Consider the following 27,843-nt stretch of genomic DNA (forward strand, 5'->3'; position numbering starts at 1 on the left):
TAAAAAAATGGACTAGGAGTGAGGAGTAAATTAAGACATTAAAATGTTTGGAAAGGAGTAGAATACCTCAAACAAAAGGTAAAATTCTCAACTTAATAAAATGCTTCGTGCTATTTACACAAGCAGGTCAGAAGTAGAAGTGAGCTTCTTATAAACAAAAGTCATAAGCGGCGTTACCCAAACACTCACTGAGTTTGGTTCTCGTTTGAATCCTGCTGCTTCTTTTTTTACTTGGAATATGTCAGGTGCAATTACAATACTTATTATAATACTGCGTTCAAATTTTATTTAAAGTAAATCTAGAAATTGACAGAGAATCAGCAATGTATACTCTCTGCAACAAGTTTGAAGAGATTGGTATGTCACTTAGTTCAAATTGGTCACTTAGAAACATACATTACAATGTCAATGCAACAAAACAAAACAAAAGTTACAAAACAAACAAACAAGATGAGAAACAAAACAAATTACTCACCCGAAAATCACATACAGCAGATCTCAGGCATTATTTTCGTAATAGGCTCCATTAATACACATATAACATCTAAATATATATGTTGGTGATGGATACAGCTCCGACATATCAGCGTGATTTGGCAAGAACAGCCGGGAAATCAAGTAGCACGACCTTCTCTATGGCTCCGGAGAAAGTAGCAGAGAATTGGAGATGGTCTGGATGGCTCATGAAAGCAGTGAAGTCTTCTTTGCTGCTGAATGTCATCAAGAAGGCATGTGTGAAGCCTTGTCTCAGCATGTCCATGCTTTCGACGTCCTGGCCCCTGTCAGATAATTGAGAACCAAATATTAATATTTTGCGGAAATAGGTTGCATAAACAAATCTATAACAAAAATCGCCATTCAAAGGACTTGACAATGTCAATTCCTGTCAGATAATTGAGAACCAAATATTAAAATTTCGCGGAAATAGGTTGCATAAACAGAACTATAACAAAAATCACCATTCGAAGGACTTGACAGTGTCAATTTCTGAAGCAAGTTTCTCCATGCCTTTGAGGATATCATCCACCACCGCGCCATCCTTGAACTTAGCCACTACCAAATGCTTAAATTCCGCCATTTTTGAACCCGGGCAAGTAAGGCAAGATGATCAGCTACTGTAATAACAGGCAGGACTATATATACTGATACAACATATGAATGTGAATAGCTGAATTATAGATAGTCAAAACCCTAAAGTGAAAATGCCCCACTGCAGTTGTCCTAATGTGGGCTTGCTCAATATGTTTTGACAAAGAATATAATGGAGGGTCAGTGGTGCCTGCCATTAGCTTATTGGGAAATGGGAGTTTTAGGATTGATAAATAATTTACAACAACACTATCATCAGAAAACTGACTCTACATTTGTTGCTGGATTTTACTATATGTCCTTACCATGTGCTTGGTCTGATCAGTCTCTGTTTACATTTGAATTAGTTGTTTTTTTTAAAAAATGTACTGTCTATTTGTTTATAAGATTAAATTAAATGTGAGTTAGCTCGAAGAATCTGAGATGCGGAAGTATTGTAGATTTCGACTGCATTTCTTGGCAGTTCAGGAGCTAAAACAGGAATCTGTTTTCTAAGACTCTTCTGGTACTCATTCGTTAAAAAAGACATTTAGGCGTCTCGGCATTAGGGGTGTGATTCGGGCTGAGCAAACCGAGTTTCGAGCTGGGCGTAATTCGAGTCGGCTAGCTGGCTCATTTAACTTAATCGAGCCAAAACCTCTGCCGAGCTCGACTCGTTTAATTTCACGAGTCGAGTCGGGCCGGCTCGTTTTATTTTACACTTAATGGAACTTAAACCTCTACACGAACTCGGCTCGTTTATAATTTCACAAATCGAGTCGAGCCGGCTCGTTTAGTTACAAGCATGAAATCTTGTTCGAGATCGGTTTGTATACGAGCTCGAGCCGGAACAGGTCTTATTAAACGAGTTCGAGCTCGAGCTGCTCGCGAGCATCCCGACTTTCTTATCCAAACATTGTGCAAGATGATTTTAAGCAAGGCGGAACTGAGGTCATTTTCAATATAGAGTTCATTTTCATAACTCATAGTAATATTTAGTTAAACATAGTAAATATTTGATTTTCAGTCCCAAACGACCTCTAAAATTTAGCCATCTACTATTTTCAGTCCCGATTATTTCGGAATCCTTGTTCCACAACTAATTTTAGGTGCATAAACAGTGAAACTGGCTCAAAGGACGAAAATTTCTCTTACATTCACTATTCAGCACGCACCGAGCAACATTCCATTCCACTTAAGTATTAGCTTCTGCAGCACCTCATACCTCAGATGATCACACAACAAAATGATAAAAACGCGACAATTATCGCAAAAGCTTTCGGCTTTGAATGAAGAATATCCATCCAGATCGTCCACTCCAAGTAGTTGCCGACAATCGTCCTTGTATTCCACGTGCAAATCTTGCAAATCTGACTCTGATTCTTAAACCTGGTCCATCTTTGTTTATGCAGCCAGTGTGACACCTCCACTGTGGGGGTCATCATATGGTAGCTCCATAATTGTAGTACTTTTTGTTGGATTTCTGCCCAGAAAATATGCAGGCCCTGCACAAATGTAACATGTAATGTACCCCAATAACTAATAAGTGATGCCTTTGAAAAGGTTGGAAGTTGTCACCTTTTAGTCTTATCAATGACATACAATCATGGTCCCAGAAATTGAGAAACTGAACAAAACGGTTGACCTACCGATTCAGGATTTATAGGGGGTTTATCAAAGATTTTTTCGATAAATCGAGAATTTTTAATCAAATCGGAGTCAAATTGATAAAAGAGGATTTTAGTCAAAATCAGGGTGAAAGCGATAAATGGTTAAATATTTCTGAAGGATTAATTGGGGATTTTAGAACACTGCATACAGTACTGAAAAATTTGAAGGAAATTATTTGAATAAATCAACCTCAGATATATTCATGAAGTTTAAGTAAAAACCTAAGTTATCAATTTATGATCATACAAGATGTTTTATATGGTGATTTTACTTCTGCAGAAGAATGCAATTGCCACTGTAAATACTAAAATTGCATGGAATACAAGTACTACAAATATTTAGACATATAATTAACACTCTGCACAAATTCAAATATAGTATCAAATGCTCCGAGTTTGCAAATTCAGAAATTTCTCATGTATTCTTAAGTATGGGATTCAGTTTCATGAGGGAAGCTCTGATTGATGCAGGTGCTTTTTTCACTTGACGTGTTTGTTGAACCATGTTAGCATGTCTTCATGAGCCTCTTCGGCACTTTTAACAGCATTTTCATCGTTATCGTCATATCTCACTGTCCATCCATGCACAGTCCCAGGAAACATCTTCACAAATTTACTGACCTGACAGGTTATCATGTAGGTTTGTATTAAAAATCTATACTTCGTAGCATATGATTGGTTAAACAAGGTACTAGACAATGGGTTGATAGGTTCTTAGATAAAAGACTCTCAGAATTCAGATCCTAAGTATTCGCCACATTCAATTGGTAAATAATTTGCATTACATTGGATATGAAGTGAATTTCAAGTATTTTCCTGTGTTAAAGCGACATAACTTTTAGCAATGTAATTGATTTCAAAAAACAGAAAAAGGCGGTGGTTGGCACGATGGTCATATCTTAATTTCAGAAGTCTTTTGATCTGGGGACCCCTGATAAAAACTATACATAGCAATCTAGCCGGGATGCATTGTTATGATATTGTACATATGAGTATCGACAATAATTTTGCACAGTGGTTGTTTGGTAACATTGGTAACAAAATCTCTGAGCAAACAACTTCTTAATGGAAACAGGATTCCCTAATTACTGCAAACTGCAGAAAATGATTGCTCGAAAACATATTTACATTTGCTATCTTACATAATTTAAAATCTGCCTATTAGTCTTTAAAACTTTTGGAGAAATAAAGATGGCAGTACTCTAGCTATCATGTTGTCAAAAGTATTCATTATGAGCTTTAAAGATATTTACCTCAGATTTAGCTGATAAAGCTTCATCAAATTGCTTCAAGACTTCCGGTGGACAGTACTGATCAACCTCAGCTCCCAGGATAGCAATAGGCACTTGAACCTCTGGGATAAAAATATATAAATATCGCAAATCCAACATCACAACTGTTTTTATTTCAGTGTACCTTTCATTTCATCCAGAGTAATAAATGAAGGATGCAACATAACTGCAGCATCAACGCAATCGGAACTTGCAAGTTGAACTACCACCTTGGCTGATAAAAAGTAGCAAATTGTAAGAGAAAAGGCAACTACAATGGCAATGATAATAATAAGCTTGCCATGAATTAATATAGACTAATAATGGATCTAAGATATTAATAGACAATAATCTCACCGCCCCAGCAAAAGCCTGCAGCTCCAAACTTAGATATGCCATTACTCTTCATAGCATTAATTACAGCTTTTGCATCTTCAAATTCTTTTTCCTACATAAATATATAATGAGTAAAAAAATTAATTATATTTTTTTAATATGTAACTAGAGAAGGATTATATGATTTTGGATTGTTATTTTCTTTTTAATAGGCACTATTATATGTATTTTTCTGTTGTTCTTTCAAAAGTGTGCTTTGAATTCATGGCGACAAGAATTATGCAGAAAAGCAATTAGTTATATTAGGCGTAACTGTCCAGAGACTAGGTATGGGTTCCTTTTAATAATAAGAAAGATCAACAACCCCTGTATGGAAAGTTCTCCAGACTGCCAGAGGCTTCTCAGGGTTATCCCAAGAAAAAGGATCACCACGGAAGAAGTCGGGAACCACTACATAGAATCCGGCTGCTGCAACCTTGTCTGCAAGCTTCCTTCAAAATGAAATTGAGAACGAAAAGTAAGTTAACAAGTTTAATTAAATAATGTAAAACAAGTATCTTGTATCGTGACAAGTGATCATCCCCCCTCCCTCCCTCCCTTCCAAAAATAAACAAGCAAGCAGAAAAATCTGAGCAAATAATAATAGAGAAGTGTTGCATTCAAGTGGGTTGTTCACATGATAAAGAAGATGATGTTGTTTTTTCTTAGACAGCTTGTCCCGTGGCCTATAAAGTAGTTTTTATATACTCTATTGTAAATTCGGTGCTTCTTGATATCACTTGGGAATTTAGATCATGTCATGCCATTTTGGCTAAAGTCTCTAATCAGATAAAACTCGTACTAGACTTAATGTATTTATAGATTTGAAACCACAGCAGAACACCAATTCCTTAAATCCTCTGAAGTATGGCTGTTGCTCTATGCATAACTGAGAAATTCCCAAGGAGCAACCAACTGAAATTCTCATAGATTTACTAGTGAGCAGGTTGATACAAGTTCACCTCATATAGTCCATAGGAGCAATGTTTTCTAACTCTGAACCCAGCTGAAATTTCAGCAACTAAAATAACCCGGTGTAGCCCCTAATAGTGCATTCACTCCTTTCACATCTCTTTCTTCAGAGTTGCCATGACAGACCTCTCAAATTAGCAAAACTGATAAAAACAGTGGACAAGGAGGCTATTTTTTCTCTTTACTGTGTAGAAAATAATTATAACCACAAAAAGTCCGTATTTTTTTCTTTGGATAAGCTAGCATGAATTACACACAGAGAACATGAAAAGTCAGTCAGGGGAATTATACCACCAGCAAATCTAGCTGAGTTGTACGATTGATGGTACTATTAATATCTCCCTGATTCCTTCCATCTTTTTACAGAAAAATGTTGATGATCTACTAGATAATAAGTATATCATCTCGTTGTTCATTGATATTCATTGTCATCAAGTATATAGCCTATAGAGTCCTGTAAACAATACCAGTTTGGCATTGACTTCAGCTCTTGTCTATTAGGACAAATTCATCTGCTGAAAATAGTCCAGATTAACGAGAATGAGCTGGAGGCAATTTCCCGGTACCGGCAGTGATCAACAACTCATTATCACCCGCCCCAATTTCTTAGACTTGGTGACACTTTATCATAAACTTCATTAATAATCGCAGCATTACATGTAAACACATTAGTCACCCAGGATCCACTACAATATTAAGGTTTTTTCTAAACGTGTGAAACATTATACTTCTCCGTAATGTTCTATAAGTTGACAGCGTAGGGTTAAAAGCCTCTTTAATTTTCCTTAACATGGAATTCAGTTGGTTCCAAATATCTCCACCATCTACCTGTGCTATGCTCAAAATTCCTTTCCCCTGTTTTTCTTGTATAATTATTGACATAAGAGTTTAATTCGGGGATAACCCTTGTCTCATGCGGTATTCTTCCAACTTTCTCCATTCACATGATACCTTGTTAACTTCAAATATCGAGTACATCATCCCTTGGTCATTTAACACATTCTCTAAGATTATTCTAACATACTTACAAGTTAAAACCTACCATAAAAATCTTAAGTGAGCACATTGTATCGTAGTACATTAATTGATTGGAAAAATGAGATAAATTTACATCTTTTACATACCTCAACTTTGGAGCTTCATACCCTACAATATCCATGAAAATGAACTCTCATCAACAAGTTTCCAAACCAAAAAAACCAACAACTAACTAAGCAATGATCAACTGAAGTTCACCAAACTAAGCACCAAGCAAAAAACCATTTAAATCAAAGTACTGGATCATAAGTTAAGCTCTTAGTTTTATTGCAAGACATCCATTAAACATCAGATCAAAGTGCAGAACTGGAACATAAAGTGAAAAAGTAATCAAGAAAATTTAAAGAAAAAAACAAGTGAGTACCAAAAACATCAGAAATGAGAAGAATCCCATGTTTGGATGAAGGAGAGGCAGCAGAAACATAGGCTTTAAGTCCAGCAATTTCCTGGACACTGCCATCACCACTGCTGGACATCAACACTGGAGGGTTAGTGCAACACTGTGAACCAGCCATCTTGAAAAAGTCACAAATGGAGATTAGATATTGACTGAAGAACTAGTCAGTAGACACACTCTTATGTATAAACAAGAGCAGTTAAAATGCGACAAAACAAGAAAAATATTGAATGAAGAGCCAGTCAATACACACTGATGTAAATAAACAAGCAAGACCAGTTCTGGGGAGTGATGAAAACTACTCCCTCCGTCCCTTTTTATCTGTCCATTTTGGAAAAAAAAACACATACCAAGGAATAATTGATTGTATAAACTTTTTCATTAAATACCTCTAATTAATATATTGAAAATGGTGGAATACCCCTACTTTATGTCATGAAAACATGAATTCAACCAAGTTTTAAATAAGTCAAGCCTTGAAAATTGAAATTATAGAGATATATTTGAAAAACTATCATTAAATTAGTTTTGAAAGTATAAATGGACAGATAAATAGGGACAAATTTTTACTTCCAAAGTGGACAGATAAATAGGGACGGAGGGAGTACATAGGAAAACAAAAATAAAATCATACTCCCTCCGTCCCAGCCAATTCTTTACGTTTGGTTTGGGCACGGAGGTTAAGAAATATGTATAAAGTAGTGAAAAAGATGAAGAAAGTGGGTGAAGTGGTGGGACCCGTCAATTTTTAATGAATAAAAGAGAGATAGTGGAGTAAAAGTAGTGTGAAAAGGGAGTAAAAGTAGTGTGAAAAGGGAGGAAAAGTTGGGAAGTGGTGGGACCCATTGACTATTTTTGGTAAGTTTTGGAATGTAAAGAATTGGATGGGACATCCCAAAAAGGAAACCGTAAAGAATCTGGTGGGACGGAGGGAGTAGTAACTTACTTAAAACTCTGACATGTTTTAAAAAAATTATAAATGAATATTTGCTTCTTTTTTTTACGGAAATTCATTAAGTATCTGTTCGAGACGAGAGAACACGTGATATTCAATTCAATAATTCAATAGTAAGCGTTAGATCTTTCAGAAAAATTGAAAATATATACTCCCTATGTCCCCGTTATTTTTTTACGTTACTTTTTGACACGTATTTTCACACTCATTTAAAAGTATAGTTTCATAATATATTTTTAAATTTTTTTTTCTTTGAATAAAAATTTGATGTTTAAACTTTTATTCAAAAAAGAAAAATATTAAAAAAAAGTTATGAAACTATACCTTATACGAATCTCAAAATGCAGTGCGCGTAAACTACTGCGGGGACAGAGGGAGTATTTATTTAGTTATGTGAGATAGCTTAATATAAAATATTTATTATAATGATATTTTTTAACTTTATCTTGCAAAATAATATTTATATCAATAAAAATACTAAAATATTCTAAATTTGACTTTTTGGCAAATTCAATAACTAGACAGCCTCCCTAAATTTAGAAGGCACGTGGCATTTTCCAAATCTTTTAGAGAGAAAATATCCAAAATATAACTTAATTTATATCAATCTTTTCTCTGAAGAAATTATTATTAATCTTGAAAAGTTAATTTTATAATTTTGTTTCACAGGTACTGAAATTAACACGTTTACAGGTCCAAATAAGTACTTTTCTGATAAACAAGTCCAAATAAGTACTTGATAAATTATCGTTTCTTTCTTAATAATTCTTTTGGAAAGTGGATGTGCAGGTAATGCTCACTTATCAAAAAAAAATAGCAGAAAGACTACAGGGGTATATTTGTAATCTACTCAATTCTTAAACCTCCTCTTTCAGGAAAGAAACAGTTCACCATTTGCACCTAGTGCTAAGGTTCATGTCACAGCGGCATGGGCATGCCATACTAGGCATGCCTAGGCATGCCTTTTGTCCATTTGGCATGCTTTTTTACTAATTTTTTATATAAATAATAAAATTTATATAAATATTATATCTTATAAATATTAAAAATTTTAAATATAATCCAACTCCATAGTTAAATATTAGATAAACTATTAATATAAGTTAGTACTGTACTAAGTTCTGTTCTTAATATTTACTAAATTTTGTTATATTTGTAAGTGCACTTTAGTATCAATCCTGTAATGATGCAGTAGTTTTTGCTATATTTAATGGAAAATGGCATGCCATTTGGGCATGCTTTTTTGTAAAATACATGCCTATAGGCATGCCAGTGAAAACTGCCGTCACATGTACCCTAACCAACACACACTACCCTTTCTGCAAAACCCTGATCGGCAAACTACTTACTTATGATCACACACATGATTGAAATTTTTTGGGGAAGAGTTTGAGGATTATATTATAATATTATATAGTTTATTTGTGCAAATCTCAAAAAGATTGCAACTTTTTCTTCATTGGTGTGTGCTTGTTGATCATATATTGCTTTTACAGCTTTTTCTCAAAAACCTACAAATGCTTTAAGAAAATATGATGTTTTTTCAATTTCGAAGATTTGGGTTTTTTAAGATTTTTAGTATAGACTTGAAAAATACTAAATTTGCTTCAAGGGTATGTGATTGTTTCCCAGAAATTGATGGTTTAGTTCAAGTTTCAAGCTTTTATCTGAACTGGGTGTTCCGATTTCCGGGGTTTTATGGTGAAGATTGTTGTGATAGAGTGAGTTTTGCTGCTGCTTCTTCGGCGGTGTTGGTTGATGATAATGTGTTTGACTGTATGCCTGTTAGAGGAAGCTTCGTAGGGAAAATATTGAGTGATGATAATGTGGTTGATTCTAGGCTTGGTGGCGGTGATGATGTGTTAGGAGAGATAGTTGTTCCGGGGAAACGGGTGATTAGGCCTGGAGGTTTGAAGTTATTTGTCATGGTTAGTAGAGTTATTAAAACTTTGAGTTGGCATGCAGCGAGACGTGTTATTTTTGAGAAGGCTGTTGAGAAATATGGTTTTACGAAATCAATTGATAGCTTTAGGATAATTGTACATGTTTATGCTGTCGCACATATGGAAAGCGAGGTTTCTGCATTGCTTAGAGATATTCTTGAGTACTACCAGAGCTCTAATCGTGATTTGTTCAGTTTGTACACCGATATAGTGGCTTCATGTAGCACAACTTCAAGCTCAGATATTTTGGTTGATACACTTATGAAGGTTGTTGCTTCAAATAAGATGCTTGATCATGCAATCAATGTCTTTGTGCAGAGTAAGATGCTGGGTGTTACACCAAGCATTAAATCTTGCAATTTCCTGTTGAAGTGTTTGGGAGAGGCAAACAAAGGAGAAAATCTGCTGAATATGTTTGACAAAATACAGAAGTTTGGACCTGCACCTAATGCCTATACCTATACCATTGTACTGAATTTTTACTGTAAAGGACAAGCAGTAGATATTGGGAAAGCCATTTGTATTTTTAAAGAAATGGAGAAGAAAGGAGTTGAACCGACTGTTGTGACATACAGCACATTAATATCGGGACTATGTGAAGCTGGACGTCTGGAAGATGCAATAGAATTTATCAACGATATGAGATGTACAAAACAGCCTCTCAATAGTTACTGCTATAATCATGTTATGCGTGGGTTTTGCCTGAAAGGTGAACCTCATGAAGCTTTGAGTATTTTGGAAGACATGAAGAGCTATGGAGTTGCACCAGATATGTATAGTTATGGCGTTTTAATAAATGGGTTCTGCAGAATCGGAAATCTTGAAAAAGGTCTTGATTTGATTGCGGAAATGGAATCTAATAACCTTAAGCCTTCGCTTGCCTGCTACGGTCCACTGCTGAAAGGTATTAGTGACGATGGACTGATTGACATTTCACTGGATGTGTATAACAACCTTAAAAATTTTGGTTACCAATGTGACCAGCATGTTTATAATATCATGATTCGTGGATGTTGTTTGCAGGCTGATTTTAAATCTGCCTGTCAAATTTTAGAGGAGATGATCAGCAATACTACAACTCCTGATGCTTTAAACTGTAGAAATCTCATTCCTTGTTTTAGTAAGATGGGTTTTGTGGATAAAGCCAGAGAGTATTACAATATTTTGTTAGAAAGGGATATTTTACCAGATTTGCGGTCGTGCAATTCTATAGTTCAAGCATACTGTTATCAAGGGCGTGTTGGAGAAGCTTTGCAGTTTATGGGAGAGATGTGTGAATGTGGCATTGCTCCGAATTGTTATACCTACAATGCAGTCATTAACAGGCTTTGCAAAGAAGGACATCCGAAAAGAGCGTTGGAGCTTTTCCCTGTGATGCTAAAGGTGAATGTTTATCCTAATGTTCAAATCTATAGTACCCTTTTGGATGGTTTCACTAAACAGAAAAATTTTAAAAAACCTTTTGCGCTATATGCAAAAATGTTAATAGCTGGCGTTACTCCTGACAGAATTACATATACAATTCTAATCAACGCATTCTGTCAGAGGCAGAAAATGCACAAAGCCTGTATTTTGATGAATGAAATGATGAGAAAAGGTTTCATTCCGGATCTTAAGTCTTACACATCAGTTATATCTGGGTTTTGCAAAACTGGAAACATGAAGAAGGCATGGGAAGTGTATAATAAAATGCTACAAAGAGGTATCTTGCCTTCTGTTGTTACTTATACATGTCTAATTCAAGGATATTGCAAGGTGAACCGTATGGATATTGTCGGCCTGTTGCTAGATGAAATGAGGGAAAAGAATATCTCCCTTGATACAATCACTTATCGTATTCTAATTTCTGCCCACCGTAGGTTGGGACATCTGGATAGAGCTTATGAGTTGTTCAGTGAAATGGGGAAGGAGGGTGTCCTCCCAGACTTTAGTATCTATAAGATGCTCGACTTAGATACATATAATGTGGTTAGCAAATGTGAGACGGATAATGAATTTGTTAACAATGACCAGGTATGCAAGTGAACCATTTTCCCTTTATATGCTGGGAATATGTGTTTTTCATTCCAAGTGATGTGTATGCTTTATACTTTCCTACTGACCAGATTGCATATAAATGCATCGTCTTCAACACGTATCAGTTCCTCTACACATCTATTAAAATTATAAAGCCTACTGCATAAATGGGTATGAAAAGGCTTTGTCCCTCTGTATTCTGTGTACATTCAGTACATTGCCACTCTATACAAGCGTATTATACCGTATAAACACGTGGCTATCTCTAAGACACACAATCTGTCATGTATGTACACAGCTCATGTACACACAGCAGTACCTCCTTCCAATATTCAAAATCACTGTGCCCTAACCTCTCCCGCCTCAGATCCAATTTTTGTCGCCCCCTTTTCACGAGATTAGATCCAATTATTTGGGAGCTGTTTTTCATTTTCTTCTTCTCCGACTATCTGTTCTATGGAAGAGGTTCGTTCTATGTCCTTTATTACAGCTCGATTCGATTTTTTGTTGTATTATTACATATCATTTTGACATTTGTTCATTTATTATGCAGTTTAATGATGTTCGGCTTCCAGACAAAGATCCTCTCTTAAATTCCTCCTCGCCTAACAACTGCTCCCCGTTTAATGTCTGTAACTTTTTCAAAGCTCCCCATCTTCGCATATCATCTCTAAGCTTTTGTAGTCCGAGAATCTGATTATGTGTATCGACCCTTTTTCAGTTGATTATGATACATGGTTGAGGAGGGAGCGGATTAGAAACCACGAATCAACTTTTGGAGATGCCCAGTGTACGTGTCTTTATCTTTGTTTCATTTTTTGCGAATTTGAAAGATAAAATGTGTTCATATTTTTATTGTGAATTTGTTAGATAAAATGTGTTCTTTTCATCGACCCTTTTTCAGTTGATTATGATACATGGTTGAGGAGGGAGCGGATTAGAAACCACGAATCAACTTTTGGAGATACCCAGTGTACATGTTTTTATCTTTGTTTCATTTTTTGTGAATTTGTTTCATAAAATGTGTTCTTCTTTTTATTGTGAATTTCTTAGATAAAATGTGTTCTTTTCATCAGTGTAAATGTGTTAGATAAAATGTTTTCCGAGGTTATGCTTCTAAACAATGTTGCCTTCAGTTTCACACATTGATCATCTTGGTCCAGCGGAACAAAGCAGCCCGAAAATGTGTTGGGTGACAAAGTACCCCCAAAAAAGGGTCCTATGCTCTTTGATGTTTGTATGTAAACTTGGTTTTACGAATTTGATATGCTTAAAAATTTTATCCTCATCTATCCTCATGTTCATATTTCCCCTTAAAATTTGTGTAGTTAACTACGATACCACAATGATGAGGGAACATCAACTGATGAGGGAACATCAACGGAGTTTCGCAAGTAATGTCATTTTCTTATTTTTTTTTTCTTTGTACTGTTTTGTGTGTTGAGATGTGATCCATTGTTTACATTTCCTTATCCCCTGGCCATTAATTTGTTATTTTTTTTCAATTAGTCACGGATGCAGATGGTATTGAGAATTGCTTCAGCCACACAACACAGGGGACATGTGGACTGTCTACTGAGTTTACAAAAAGGAAAAGAAAATGTGGAAATGGTGGTTGTAAGTAGTGTTTTTTTGTCAGTGACTATAATATGGAGTCAATCACTATGCCCTGCTTTACTGATTTCTCATTGAACTAATTATCTTATACAGCACATTCAAACAAAGAGAACATAGGATCCTCGCATTTAAACCGTTGGCAGTCCCCTCCCTTCAAGAAAGTCATGGAAGATTCATCCACACTGCATTCACCACTATCTCCGTTGAACGGTAGCCGTTTCGCTGTAGTTTGTAAGTTGTTTTTACGTATATAAGATTCGACTAATCTTACTAATTACATACTTGGTCATGGTACAGAGAATATCATTAACAATGCTACCCCTGGAACATTTGAACCTGCATCTGACCTTGCGAAAAAGAAGAGAAAGTCACCATATCGTCATATTTACGCCAATGCCGATAAGGATAACATAGGTTTGCAATTCTGCATAGCTGATTTTCTTTGTAGTTTCTTTCTAGGATTCTTCAGTTGTCAATTATTTGTATTCTCTTTCCAGGCCTGTCCAAAGAACAAAATTCCACAAGTCATAGGAGGCCTAATAGGAAACCTGTTTCCACAGATGACACTCCTGTTTCAACATTGTGTGATATATGTATGTTATTCATATTTTTCATTTGATCAAGCTTTGAAGATAAGTATTTCATTTCTTCTATTTTTCAAGAAATAATTGTTTCCCTGTTTTGAATTAGTTAATTCAAGTTGCAGAGAATCCACCAATGCTAAGACTTATCTGAAAGATATCTTAGAAGTTCCCTCCGCTGTTGCTTTGGACTTTGAGATGAAAGATTCCACGGATGAAAGTTTGCACAGCATGGAAGAAGCAGGTTTTTATACTCTCACAAAAGTTAGAATATTCCCAATATATGACAGTAATCTGTTTTATTTTGTTTTTGTTTAAATTTTTAGAGTTCTGCCGTGTTACGAATGTACTGGATGACCACGATGAATCTGATATATATGAGCATGATGGTAAGTGTCATGTTTTAGGATGTATGTTGCCAAGAAAACAGTCACCCTTTGTGATTAATTTGTCGTCAATGAACCATGCAGAGACCCCAGAGACAGAGGATTGCTTTTTATTTCAGAATTTGAGAGAAGCTTATTCTCGAAAAAGTAATTCTATCTATTCATTCCCTTTTTTGCACTTACTTACTGCTTACTTTAAGCTGTTCATGAGAGAACCATCAATTTTGCAGTACCTGTTGGTACGACACATTGGGACCTCCCAATGTCAAGTGTACGAAATGCCAAGCTTGGATGTGGAAGGAGGAGCGTACAAACAAGCACAACAAAAAAGGTGTACCCCTATTTACTTTGTGCTGTGTTGATGGTCACATTAGGCTCCCTAAGGAGAAACCGACTCCATCATATATGTGGCAGCTTCTTAATGACAAAGAAAAGGGACCTAAATTCAATCCATTCGTGTATACAATAGCCTCTTTGCTTTCACATCTACCGGTGGAAGAGTAGACCATTCTATCAATTGTGGTGGAGCACCATATATTTATTAGGTTAAACGGGATAAACCATCATTTATTTGGTTCTCTTATCCCTGATACAGGGAAAGACCCTAAATTCTGCCAGCTCTACATTTATGATACCCAGAATGAAGTACAAAATAGGATGAAATGGGTATGATACCCAGAATGAAGTACAAAATAGGATGAAATGGGTTAATGTCAAAGATGGTAGTACTGTACATGCTGAAATTGTTGAAGGTCTGATGAAAATGTTGGATGATACAAATGAGTTGGTACAAGAATTTAGAAGTCACCGTGATCGTTTTGAGCAAGATAAAGTAGCCGAGCTAGAAATCACATTGAAAATTTCCAGGGCGGAGAATGGTCGAGAAAATTTTGTTTCAAATGCAGATGCTGTTGCTGGTATTATGGCTGGTGACCTTGAGGACAATTGTCAATATCGTGACATAGTGATTCACTCCAAAAAAGAAGGTTTGGAAAGGATAACTGATATCCATCCTAAACTAATGGCTCTTCAGTATCCTTTGTTGTTTCCTCATGGTGATGATGGTTTCCACATACACCTGAGTTATGGTAGTGAAGATGGGAAAAAGTCGAGGAAGAGGGCTTTAGTTTCTCAAAAAGAATACTACTCATATAAGTTTCAAGTTCGACATAATGAAGGTATTCCTTGTAAATCCACACAATATTTTATTATTTTGTAGCAGTCTCCAATAATTAATTATTTTGATTCACAGTTGAACTTCTAAATTATTATTTGGACCACTCCATAGCTGTATTGGTACATGTGACAAGGCTTCACAACAATCTCAATACGTCCTGAAACTCTTGGATTGTGTGAGTTTTGACCTAAAAACCAGGTACGCATCATTACTCGAAAAATTACTTCATGAACGTATATCAATATAAAGGCTGACAAGTAAGAAGTCAAATGTAGAAAGTACTATACCAATAGATAATGGCGTTCCAGGGAATAGTACTTCAACAAAGTTATCGTCAAAAAAAGCTACAGAGCTCATACCATGTTCCTCATAAGTGAAGAGGACCATGTTAAACTGCCTGAAATTCTCAAGGCCTAAAATGGAGCAAAATTTGCTCTGACCTTTAAATTTACCGCTTTTATGATTATAAACCCCGTCAATCTTCTTCCCATTTCTAAAAACGAAATTCTGATACCCAGGCAAAACGCGAAATGCTCTTTTAAACGATGCAGGAGGCTCCTATACAAAAACAGTAGTGTCATGCACGTAAACAAAGCAAAACAAAAAATCTAAGCATGCAAAGTGCAAAAGCCAACTTACAAATTCATCATAAAGGGGCGACTCCTCTTTGACAAAATACACAAATTTCAAGCCCCCTCTTTCACAGAGACTATGATACAGAGTACCAACAAAGTCAAAGTATAAATTTAGGCCAATAATCAATATTTCAAGATATAACAAAAACATAACATACACATTTAAAAAACTACAATAATGGTAAATGAATTTGTAGGAGTCAATTAGAGGACAATTTTACCAACGCGAGGATGCCCACTCTGCGTATGGTGAAGAACCGGGGGGTACTGTCAGATAAGTGTCAATGACATAAACATTAAAATCACAAGAACCATCAAACTCAAACACTAACATCTGACCCACTTCAAAAAGGAAGTCATCATACATAGTTGAGAACCCACAGAATGTTCCTTTTTCATGGTTGAAGACAGTGGGTATTTCGTAACCATTACGAAATTTCAACAGAATATTTGTTCTAAGCCGATTAACGTATTTGTTAAAAAACTTCGACGGCAATCGCTGCAAATGTAAAAACATAGCAAACCCATTAAAGACATAATATACATAAAATTAGATACATATGCCATGCAATGAAAAAAAAACACTAACCATCTCATCTGAGTCCATATCAGCATTGGTCAGTATTTTAACCCACTTCTCTACAATGACGCCTGCAAACTCCATTGCTCTGCAAACTTTAGAATATCCCTTTAGACAGCATACGATGGATACAAAAAGGGACAAAAAGAACTGAAGTGGGAAAATGAAAGAGCTTACCTGGAGACAGATGAAATCAAAAGTAAATTCCCTCAACTGAAAAGTGTAAACAAGAAGAATAAGACAGTAGTATATTCTACAGCAAAAAGGGACATATGTAACGATTGGGGAGTAGAAAATAAATGGCAGTTAATGACTAATTAGGTAGGAGTTACATAAATTTACACAGACATGGTAAGAGTAACTCCCGGGTTGTTTACCAGATGGTTCAAATTTAAAGGGATCTCTGGCTTTATTTTTAATTTTCTTTATATATTGCATACTTTTTTCATAGCTTCAGTAACAATAGTAAAAAATTCGAAAAATTTTAAATTCATTGATATTTTACTACACATTTGAAAATAAAATTTTATTTCAACAATAAATAATGTTTTCTATACACGTTTTATTAATATTAGTTATATAGTTTTATAGTAATATGAATTAATAAATAATGCAACCAATAATATTAACTTCATTACAAGAATATTTCCAATTTATAATTAAGTTCAAACGAAAAAAAAACAAAAAAACAAAAACAATTTACATTCACTAATCAAATACACTTTTAAGCGAGCGTAATTTTTATAAAAACATTATTTTTTTATAGGCCCATGCGGAGCGGGCAAACATACTATATCAGTAAATCCAAGATTTTTTTTTTAATTTAAGCATGTTTTTCTTGTTACTAGGACATAGTGAGAAGGTACGGTTCAACCCATTTTTCTATCGAGCTATCAATTAGTTTGCAATTTGTTTGGTTTGACATTCATTGTATAGAAAACAAGTTGAAGAACAGTTTGAGGATGTATAATTGCCAACTGGCCATTATGCTTTTATCTACAATGATGTATAGATAAATAGGATATGGGTTAAATGGCTAATTCATAACTAAGCTGGTTAAAAATTTGCAGTTTGGTCATGTTGTTGAAAAAGCTCACAGTCAACTAATGAAGTATTTAAAAACTTGCATATCAGTAATTTCCGTGAACTCTGTTAAAAACATTAACGGAAATAAGCCATCTTTCAAAAAGATCATCGGAACAAGAACAAGAATGCAAAAACATCATCCCAAACATTGTGCCACTATTATGCATACATAGGTGTCCCTCATCTCCTCCACCTCTCTATCTCCTTCCAACCCCATCTCGTCATTATCATCTGTAACTGTGGAATCCGCCACGCTATCCCGACTAATCTGAGCTCCACCGCCATCAGTCGCCCCTTCGTTGTCAAACCCAACCCCCCACGCAACAACAACATATACATAAAATCAAACCTATCTTAACATATTCCTTTCCGCCGCGAAACTCAACTCCGTGCCCCCGCCGGAATTTTCAACACCGCTGACCTCCCCAACACAACTCCTTCACATCTCAATCAAACTCAAGCAAGTATATACACCGGTAATATACACAGAGATTATAGAGGGAGTGTCGAGCAACAAAATATCAAAGAGTTACCTTTGATTTCGTTTGATTTTCGATCGGCCGCCCTTTATAATCTTGAACCCTAATTTCCCTCCCATGTTTCCTCAAAACTGCTCGACCGACTACTCTGTAATAGATGTAATAAAATGTGGTTTTATGTTTTATTTTGAATTTAGATGTAATTAGGGTTTGGTCAGGTCGGGTAAACGGGTTTTTTAACATAGAACGTTAAAAGTCAATGACTTTTAACATTCGTGTAAGTTTCTGTTAGCACGATCGTTTAATTGAAAATTATATGAAGCAAAGTTATGTGTTTGAAAGTTTTTTCAACTAACATGACCAAACTGCAAGTATTTAACCAGCTTAGATATGTATTAGCTATTTAACCCAATAGGACATTCTAGTGCACTATAAAGTGAATGAAGGCCGATTATTGAGTTGATGTTTATTACATTCAATAAAAAGAAATACAGCTGCATGCTACTTCTACGATTCTGAAGGATTGCCCCTTTTTTTAACCTCTATACAGCTTCATTCCTCTAAGCTCATGACAGACATCTCAGGGAGCTAGTGGAAATTACGCACTGCTTTGAATCTGAAGTTTGTTCGGTAACTAAAACGCAGGTTGTAGATTGATGTGATATCAAAATGTAAGCCATTTACCTAGAGGTCTATGAGGTATTTTTTTTAATTCCTGTTTGCTGGTGATTCATTATAGAAACAATTCTTACCCTCCTTGTTCATTTGCTTACTGGTTTTTTGCGGTTGCAGCAGGCGACACTTATAGCATTTTGTTAATACGTAAGGACAAATGCAAAGGCCTGAGGTGTAAAGTTTATTCCTCTTTTTTACCTCTAAATTTTTTACATTCAATATCCAGAATCTATTAGCCCATGCAAAGTACAGAGTATATGGTACATTCTTTTCTGCAACTTCATGCATATAAGTTGAGGATTTCAATTTTCGTAACTATAAAACAATTTGAAATGTCACTGCCTCCGTCTGGTTTATTATGACCAGATTTCCTATTATCTGTCCCAAAATTATTGTGCCCATCCATTAAAATGGTAAATTACTTGTTAATTATGTTATTTTGTATGAAAAATAATACAAAGTTTGTTATATGTGATTAAATAAGAGATGGATACCTGACTGTAGAAAACATGAGAGGGACAGAGGGAGTATGACTTTTACCTGATTTGACCCAACTTGGCCCCTGTTAATTGTAATCAGTTCCCTAAATGATTATTACCTTAATCAAATTGTATTGTTCTAATAAATGGAATCACGTATCATAGTAAATTCATACACTTACTACTTACAACTTATACCACTTACTGTTATTCCAAATGACGGGGTCTAAAGTTATTGTTTTTATGTTTTGTAATTGACTATTTTATTTTGGAAACTCAGCTGATCAAATGGATAGCATCTCATGTACTCACTTCTTATTGATGAATATATATTTTTTGAATCGTGATTCAGTCGAATCTTGTATTTTATCTATCTTTCTATTGTTCTTCTATTAACTGAACAATGACATGGTATTCTTTTAACATTTAGTTTTTGGACAATGCAGATTCCACCAAAACTTTTACTTCCTGGCCTACTTTGGGATGCATTAACATTTAGCTTGGGGATGCACATGACTCGTGGTCAGGAAACCAATCCTCTTCAGGAAACCAAACCGACCATTTGCTCAGCCCTAGACCACGGCTCCGGTAATCGTAGATTCAGGATTGGATCAGCATACAACCATTTACAGTTTTCAGCTAGATGTGTAAATTATCAAATATTACATAATGTCCTGCGCCATGCTTTCATTCTTTGGGCCACAATGCCATATTTTTAATAGAAGTTCGAAACCATGATTTTAATTTGATTATATTTACCAAATAAATTTTTGTGGACCTTGTGATCATTTTCTTTTTGATCTGTTTTCCTTTTCTGGTCATCAAAAATTTAGCATGATTAAGAAGCTATTGAAGTAAATAACACTTTAGTATGCTAAAAAGACATTAAAATTTATTATCTTAATGTCCCCGGTCATGTCCTAAACTTTCTTAAATGAAAGGATTACCTCGGTCAAGATATTGTTAAACCATTTCTCCTGAGATTCATTCTTACTAAAAAAAAAATTATGTCAAGATTTTGCTGAACAATTTCTCTTGAGAACTCAGAAGAAAATAATATAATAGAGCAGAGATTCAGAAGATCCCTTCATGATGTAATTTACAGAAATTGTTGAATAAGGCCGAAAACGAATTTTCATTTATAAATTAAGAAAATGGACCTCAACTTTATGTTTTATGGTCATGGACTCGTGGAGAAACGAATAAAAACTCCAGATAGTTTCAAAAAAAAATATCATTGAATTCCTTTTCTTCCATCAATAAATCCAAAAATAGCAGATGCCACTCAAGATATGGCACTCTGACATTGCACTTTAGGTTTTACACCTGTATCAGCATGGCTGTATCTCATCAATGCCACTCAAACATTCACATTTTTTAGTATAAACCTCTATTCTGCCTCTTTCTTCTCTTCACTGCAAAGAATACCAGACTTCCGGAGACTATATATTCTTTTCCGGTGGCCACGGCCCTGCACGTGCTGTTCCCATTCATATTCCCCTCTCAGCACTCTATTTCCGCAAGGCTACAAGTAAAAGACAGGAGAAACAGCTTTCAAAATGAGAAATCAATCTCAACAGCATGAGAATAACAATCTTTAGGAGGCATTAAATACCTTGCATATATGTTGTGTCCACAAGTCTCTCTGGATCATTTTCGATCCTTTAATACCATTACTCGCTGCTGAGTCAGGAAGTAAGCTTTTGTCCTTATTAAGGTATGAGCTAATTATCAGTGCAGAAGGATCGACAACGTTCTTGAACCATGAAGCATCAGAAAAACCTAAGAAAATTTATTTATTCTAATTAGAACTATAATAACACATGAAGAGATAATTTCCTCTGGCAAACAAATGATATGCAGCAAATAATGTGAAAAGGACATACATAATAAGGAATCTGTTGCATCAACAAAATGTATGTCCCATCCGAACAATGCTTGCAGTCGGTTAAGCCTCCGTTTCTATGATGCAGAGAAACCATAAGCTGCGGAACTCAAACTAACACTGTTGATTATTTAAAACAGACGAAAAAGATGATACTATTCTTACTTGACGTCGCACAAGTCTTCGGGTGTTTGCTTTCACATTCTCAATGGAATCTGCTAACAGTGTTTTCAGTGGGTTGTCCATTTGAGAATTTAGAATTGCACCTATATCTTCTTTCCAGATGTTATTGGATTTCTTTCTTGACATTTTCTGCATAATTTCTGAAGCATTATCATTTTGATCTTCAAATAGGTAAACTCGTAAAAATTCCTCAAATTCGCGGACACCAATAGCCTGGCGCAAACCTCGTGTATAGTCCATATTCAAGCTGTATATATCATAAACTTCATTAAGCAAGCCAGCAGCAACCATGCAATCAACCCTTTGTCCCACATATTCATCTAAAACAGGAATTGATGCATCCACACATAAAAAACAGCAATTGTATCTGAAATTATCAACACGCCCCCAATTCTGCCCTGCCAAATGCAATATTAGAACATTATATAAGGCATCAGCAGCTTATTCCATGTTTTACATGCCAAAGGTAAAATTTACCACTTTAAATAGTAATCATGGTATTTAAAATAACTCTTCATCCAAAAGGTTCTTAAATTTCAAGGAGTATGTTAGAATAAGGAGTGATGACTATGACATAATAGGACTAACCTCCATTGCCTTTCCACGTAGAAGCTTGCTAGGAAGAACCCCAGATCGAGTGTACAAGCTTAAGTACTGATTTATCTGCATCATTTTCAATCCACTACAAAAAATCAACTTTAAGAGATTTAAGTATAAAAGTTGAACCATATTACCACAATAATGATGTGGTACAACTATAAATACTCACAGCACATAATTTTTCGATAATGTTTACATATCATATTTTCCCCCTCAACATGGAGACCAAGGGCCTGTATAAAACTCTATACCACCAACATTCATTATACCATCATAACCACAGATTATCGGTGAAAAAACATTACGACACTAGATGTAAATGGTTCTCCCATAATGTAATATTGAATTGAATACTGTATCTGGAATTAGCCATCCCACTTCGCCTCGTATGTACTAAAATTATTTAATATCAAGAGGATGAAAAAGATTACTATGACATTTAATAATAAATAAGATGAAAACGGTTTCAGATATTAGTTGGGAGGAGCAATCTCTGCACAACCCAGGATGATAGACAACCAACTGCAACCAAAGAGCAAACAAATTTTGTGAGCTTTGGGAATATGGGCTAGTAAAAACTGGCTATTCGCCAAACACATTTATGCAATCGCTGCTATATAGAACGTATTGGCTTAACGCGGAATGCTGGGATCCAAGGCTGGCATGTGTGTAATATAATTTTCATATATTTAGGCATTTTGCAAGCACCTTATTTATTTATCTATTATAAAAGTGAACAAGTAATACTATCTTCGCCGCCAGCAATAAGCTTTCAGCTGAACTTTTTGTGCAATCAGCAATGGTCAAAGAATAAGGACAAAGCAAATTTCTTGACATGGCTTGGTATCAAAACCATACAATTTTGAGCTGCAAGTAAATTGGTGGTTTTCAAGCTTTATATTGTATGAAGAATCATGTGATAATAAGATGGTGTGCCTTACTTTTCTATGGTCATTTGGATGAATTCTATTGGCTGCTGCTGGATCAAGTTCTTGAAGACGATCATATCTGTGACTTAAAGTGTGACTTAAAGTGTCTCTCTGAAACTCAAGTTCTAAATCATTCTGTTTATCTCCTGAAAGTAAAAGGATTACAGTAAGCATGAAATAAAAGAGACATGACACATACCAGAGAGTCATTAATGATAACAGAGAAAAATCAAAAAATTTACCAGAGAGTTCCCTGGAGACACTTTCATCCATATTTTCCGTTGATTCATCCAGAAGAAATGGGCTCACAAGTGACTATCAGCAATAACATAATATATTGAACAAACCAAGCCTAGCACGCTACCTTGATCTTAACTAATTTATTTACAACCAAACTTAAGTGAAATTTTCTTTGAAGTACCTGGATATAGTAATTTGTACCTCCAACAATGACTGGTAAGTGGTTACGGGACAAAATATCATCAATCAGCTGAAAAACAGGTCAATTAATTATCCAAAATCAAAACAAGTAGATACAACCAAAACTAACTAAATGAAACTCTAACAGAGCTAACTTCATGTCTAATGAGATAAAAGGGGCAAAAAGGGCTGCACGCACCGGAATAGCTTTATCTCGAAAATCTTTAACAGTAAATTCAGCATCAGGACTAACAGTACCCAAAAGATGGTGTGGCACTCCTAATCAGAAGCATACATAGTACACACAAACAATGAATATCATCTCAATCAAATAAATATGCCCATTAATTTGAAAAATTATATACAGACCTTTTTGTTCATGTAAAGGCACTTTATTAGTCAAAACATCCAATCCCTGATAAACCTATTCAAATCACAAAAAAGATTTCAACTTTTCATGACCCATAAAAGCTAAATACAACATAAGTGTGTGTAAACATATATACATACAAAAAATAAAAGAAAAAGATGCATACTTGCATAGAGTCAGCACTGATTATTTCAATGGGGAAATAAGTAGAAAGATCAATTGCAAGCCTTGATTTGCCTGACCCAGTTGCCCCCATTATCACTACTATGGTTGGCTTTGTTTGATTGACATTGCTTTTAATTTTCAAGATTTGGGGGTTTTCTTGATCCATTTTTGGAGCAATTAGGGTTTTGATAGTTAGGGGGAGCTTGAAGTTACTGCCCGGGATCCTACTGGGTCGGGTTTTAAATACTCCGTTCTTTAACTTTTCTTTTTTGGATGTCATGTTATGCTGCTCCCTTCTTTAAAACATGTCACCCACTGTTTTGATGCGCATTTATCAATCAGTATATTAATTAAATATTTAAAAATCTTAATATTATAAAAGTTAAATGATAAAAGTGTTATAAATCAGTATAGGTAAATGTGATTTACAAGGCTAAAAGTTGATAAAAATAAAGATAAATATGATTTGCCATGTCAGGATGTTAATCTATATTTTTATGAACAATCAAATATTTTATATACAAAATATTTAATCAATTGTGTTTATTAAAATCTTTTAAAAGTCATTTATGTTTTTTCGGTCAGGAAAAGTTATTTGTGTTGTTTGTATAAATTTTAGCAAATCATTTTAAGTATGTGCATCAAGAACTAAAAATAAGCTATAAAACAAGCTATTATAAGAAGCACTTATACATTTATTATATAAAGAATACAAATTGAAGTGACTTTGTAAAAATAAGTTTGGGAGTTAAAAGTTAACGAACATACAATTAGTTCATGCTTTATTAAGAGCATCTCCAACCCAAAAATTCTTATCTAAAATTATCTATATGGCATATAGGTGGCACATATAGATTATTTAAAAATTATAGCACTCCCATCCTTCATCTCCTTAGCAAAAAATATAACCAACCAAACAAAATTATAGCACTCTAACCCTCCATCTCCTTAGCAAAAAATATAGTCAGCCATGTTTGGTTGGCTATATTTGTCGAACCATATTAAAGCTTAGGTATAATTTTACGCAAGCACAATTATACATACTCCCATCGGAACATATACATGTCCCTTAAGCAAAAAATATACATAATCACTTTAGCCAATCAATATAGCCAACCATTATACATATTTCCCTTGAAGATGCTCATATTTCCCTGCTCTTAAGGTGTTAATTGTCATTGCCAAAAAAGAAAAAAAAAATGTTAATTGGTCTGAGTTGTTAATTGTGTTCGGTTCTGTTCTTAGAAAAAATAGATTGTGTTAACCAACTATACCAAGTCATTTGCTGCAGTATACTTGAAACTAAAGATTGGAGAAAATATATTGCAAGGACTTCCTGGGTTAGAGCAATGGAGAAGCCCTAGCTTCTGATTAACTGAATGTATAGTAGACAAATTCAATATTGAAGAAAGTAGGCAATTCTAATACACTATTTTCACACCACTCATAATTTCAAATCACAATATCGTAGCATAGAGTAATCTCAGAGAGAGAACAGATAAGCAAACCTATAACGTAAGTTTGCAACAAAATGTCACTCCATTTTTCCTTCAAAATCATAAAATTTGGAGTATATAATACAGGAACAAAAACCGGAAGTGTTATATGATTATAAAGGTATAAAAAATCTAACTTTTCACATTCCAGATAACACAAATGGATAATGAAATCAACCCAACTACAGTAATCTTTAGAGATTCAATTTAAGATGGACTAGTACTGAAGAATAAACTAGGCTTTCGCAACTTCAGCAGAGACATATGACAGTCTATTAATCCACAGTTGTCACCTGTTGCCATTCTCCATCAACAGCTTCCTTCCACAAGGTGACATTGTTGTCCCCGGCTGCCACAGCCAACAAGTTTCCGGTCAAAGACCACGAGACCCTCCAAACAGGCATCTTAAAGTCATGCAACACTATACCTTCCCAATTATCACCTTCCTTCGCCACAGTCCAAATGACAACTGTACCATCCTGCGATGCACTTGCAATTGTAGACTTTGGAAGCCCCAAGTTGGGGGCCCAAGCTACATCTCTCACCCAATCATTATGCTTCTGAAGGGCAGGGAAGCAGTCCATCTTCCAAGTCCCATTGGACAGCTTCCACACCTTCACAGTATTGTCACAGCCACCTGACGCCAGCTTCTGGACAGGATCAAGCAAGCCCGATCCAACCAGAGCGCCAGGAGCCATTGAAGGGGCCCATGAAACTGAAGTTACTCCAACAGGGTGTGCTTGATCAATTCTGGTTGTATCCCAACCACCATCGGGTCTGCCAGTGAAGACGGAGATATTCCCATCAGAAGATCCACAGGCTAGGGAAAGGCCGAGTTCATGAGGTGCCCAAGCAATAGAATTGACAGATGATTTGTGTTCACTGAATACATGAAACTGCACCCACTCATTTGGGTTACCTTCTTTCCAGAGTATGACTTTACCATCATATGAACAAGAAGCCAGGAGGGATCCAAACTTGGGATGAGCCCAAGCAGCCTGCCAAACTGGACCTTGATGACCGGTCAAAGTAGCCAGGTGCTGTGAAGTACCACTATTACTTACACCAGTTATCTTGATGGTGCTATCAGATGAAGCTGTTGCCACACGCTTCCCGTAGTAATCCATGACTACATCATGGATGGTGTCACTGTGACCTGTTTCAATCTTCTGTGCAGGCATCTTCTTGTTTCTGTCACAGTTGATATACACAAACAATAAAGCAAAATAATTTCATTCAGCAGACAGTCTGTAATAAGTAATAACAATGTGCTATGGAAGTGACAGATACTCTGCAATTTTTCATTAGAATTACAACTAAACGCAGTAAAACTACCACATCAGTCAGTGTCAACGTGTTATATATGAACTCGAATTCAGAATGTAGGGCACATTTTTATTCAAAAAAGCTATGTTAGCTATAGTCCCAGTTGCACGTTTAGAAACAGCCCATCGCCCTATAGTCATCATCTAAAAGCAACAGCAGCACGTTAACTCTACATATCAGGGCCAGCACTTGGATAGCATCAATTAACACACATTTAACACTTAGTTTCACATGCAATATCCTTGTGTACGGAGATGCCTAAAAATTTCTAAACAAATTACGGAAACATAAATGTCACAGATTAGTAATTGGGTTATTACTCACAACTTTAATCACAAATTTATAACAGATCTTGATAATTTCCTTATCATCACATACTGAACTTTGGTTTATGCAGCTGATACGTTCCAAACTTAGTGAAAGACTCCTTCAAATACTACTCTCTCCCTCCCTCCCTCCCTCTCTTCTCTCCCTCCTCCCTCCCTCTATTCTCTCTCTCTCCTCCCTCCCTATCTTCTCTCTGTCTCTCTCTCCCTCTCTTCTCTCTCTCTCCCTCTATATATGTGTATCATATATTTACGGATGAGATACCCACAAGTAATTCAAGCCAAACACACGAAAATCAAACAACTAACCCAAAATTAACTAATTCAGAACAATCAATCATCAGCCAACATCATTAGACTACAGATTTCACACACAAGGCACCTCAGATCTAAAGATAACACCCTCAGATCATAATTCTTACATATAATTATAAAAATCGGGGATATAAAAGCGCTGATATACACGGAGAGATGCAAATCAAAAGGGCGTACCTGTAAGAAGCTGATCGAGAGCAGAAAAGACAGAGACTTGAGAGAGAGAGTGCGAAGGAGAAAATAAGTCGAGGCGTGTGCGAACCAATTACAAACCCTTGTTTCGACACATCACTCAACTAGGGTCTGTTTGGTTAAGGCCTCGTTTGTATTCTGATTCGTAAAGAAGTCTGTATTTTTTTTTTTTTTGAGAAAACGTAAAGAAGTCTTTCTTTCTTTTTTTCGAATAAAAAACGTAAAGAAGTCTGTTA

The 27,843-nt window shown here is 35.5% G+C and overlaps 5 protein-coding genes across 20 annotated transcripts; 1 reads left to right on the plus strand and 4 right to left on the minus strand.

Annotated features, from left to right (window-relative positions):
- Nucleotides 1-360: 360 nt before the first annotated feature.
- Nucleotides 361-1,171, minus strand: LOC108215411 (stress-response A/B barrel domain-containing protein At5g22580). The gene is made up of 2 exons (XM_017387914.2): nt 960-1,171; nt 361-779 (listed from the first exon to the last, which is right to left on the minus strand). The coding sequence occupies exons 1-2, from the start codon at nt 1,076-1,078 to the stop codon at nt 584-586; spliced, it is 315 nt and encodes a 104-aa protein (XP_017243403.1). The 5' UTR covers nt 1,079-1,171; the 3' UTR covers nt 361-583.
- A 1,857-nt stretch (nt 1,172-3,028) lies between these two features.
- Nucleotides 3,029-7,054, minus strand: LOC108215410 (endo-1,3;1,4-beta-D-glucanase). The gene is made up of 7 exons (XM_017387913.2): nt 6,759-7,054; nt 6,481-6,502; nt 4,710-4,836; nt 4,367-4,457; nt 4,155-4,244; nt 3,992-4,092; nt 3,029-3,359 (listed from the first exon to the last, which is right to left on the minus strand). The coding sequence occupies exons 1-7, from the start codon at nt 6,907-6,909 to the stop codon at nt 3,219-3,221; spliced, it is 723 nt and encodes a 240-aa protein (XP_017243402.1). The 5' UTR covers nt 6,910-7,054; the 3' UTR covers nt 3,029-3,218.
- Nucleotides 7,055-8,660: 1,606 nt separating this feature from the next.
- LOC108214947 (pentatricopeptide repeat-containing protein At1g63130, mitochondrial) lies at nt 8,661-20,180 on the plus strand. Of its 16 annotated transcripts, none has more exons than XM_017387214.2 (18): nt 11,713-12,170; nt 12,259-12,333; nt 12,427-12,495; nt 12,610-12,678; nt 12,842-12,942; nt 13,034-13,099; nt 13,215-13,322; nt 13,416-13,532; nt 13,620-13,736; nt 13,820-13,915; nt 14,013-14,147; nt 14,230-14,292; nt 14,374-14,436; nt 14,520-15,467; nt 15,542-15,664; nt 18,797-18,945; nt 19,039-19,093; nt 19,847-20,180. In XM_017387214.2, exons 5-14 carry the CDS (start codon nt 12,927-12,929, stop codon nt 14,756-14,758), a joined length of 1,020 nt encoding a protein of 339 aa, XP_017242703.1. In that variant the 5' UTR covers nt 11,713-12,170; nt 12,259-12,333; nt 12,427-12,495; nt 12,610-12,678; nt 12,842-12,926; the 3' UTR covers nt 14,759-15,467; nt 15,542-15,664; nt 18,797-18,945; nt 19,039-19,093; nt 19,847-20,180. The 16 variants fall into 16 exon arrangements, with proteins under 16 accessions (XP_063945783.1, XP_017242701.1, XP_063945784.1 ...); XM_017387216.2 differs by having other exon boundaries at nt 12,869-12,942; XM_064089715.1 differs by having other exon boundaries at nt 12,610-12,942.
- A 436-nt stretch (nt 20,181-20,616) lies between these two features.
- Nucleotides 20,617-24,226, minus strand: LOC108210747 (tRNA dimethylallyltransferase 2). The gene is made up of 11 exons (XM_017382139.1): nt 23,954-24,226; nt 23,787-23,841; nt 23,617-23,696; nt 23,419-23,487; nt 23,240-23,312; nt 23,010-23,143; nt 22,057-22,131; nt 21,451-21,861; nt 21,287-21,362; nt 21,016-21,182; nt 20,617-20,925 (listed from the first exon to the last, which is right to left on the minus strand). Exons 1-11 carry the CDS (start codon nt 24,116-24,118, stop codon nt 20,791-20,793), a joined length of 1,440 nt encoding a protein of 479 aa, XP_017237628.1. The 5' UTR covers nt 24,119-24,226; the 3' UTR covers nt 20,617-20,790.
- Nucleotides 24,227-25,530: 1,304 nt separating this feature from the next.
- LOC108210406 (protein transport protein SEC13 homolog A) lies at nt 25,531-27,740 on the minus strand. The gene is made up of 2 exons (XM_017381672.2): nt 27,593-27,740; nt 25,531-26,639 (listed from the first exon to the last, which is right to left on the minus strand). The coding sequence occupies exon 2, from the start codon at nt 26,627-26,629 to the stop codon at nt 25,724-25,726; it is 906 nt and encodes a 301-aa protein (XP_017237161.1). The 5' UTR covers nt 26,630-26,639; nt 27,593-27,740; the 3' UTR covers nt 25,531-25,723.
- Nucleotides 27,741-27,843: the final 103 nt, after the last annotated feature.

This window comes from Daucus carota, chromosome 3 (genome assembly GCF_001625215.2).
Source record: "Daucus carota subsp. sativus chromosome 3, DH1 v3.0, whole genome shotgun sequence".
In the NCBI taxonomy this organism is placed as follows: domain Eukaryota; kingdom Viridiplantae; phylum Streptophyta; class Magnoliopsida; order Apiales; family Apiaceae; genus Daucus; species Daucus carota.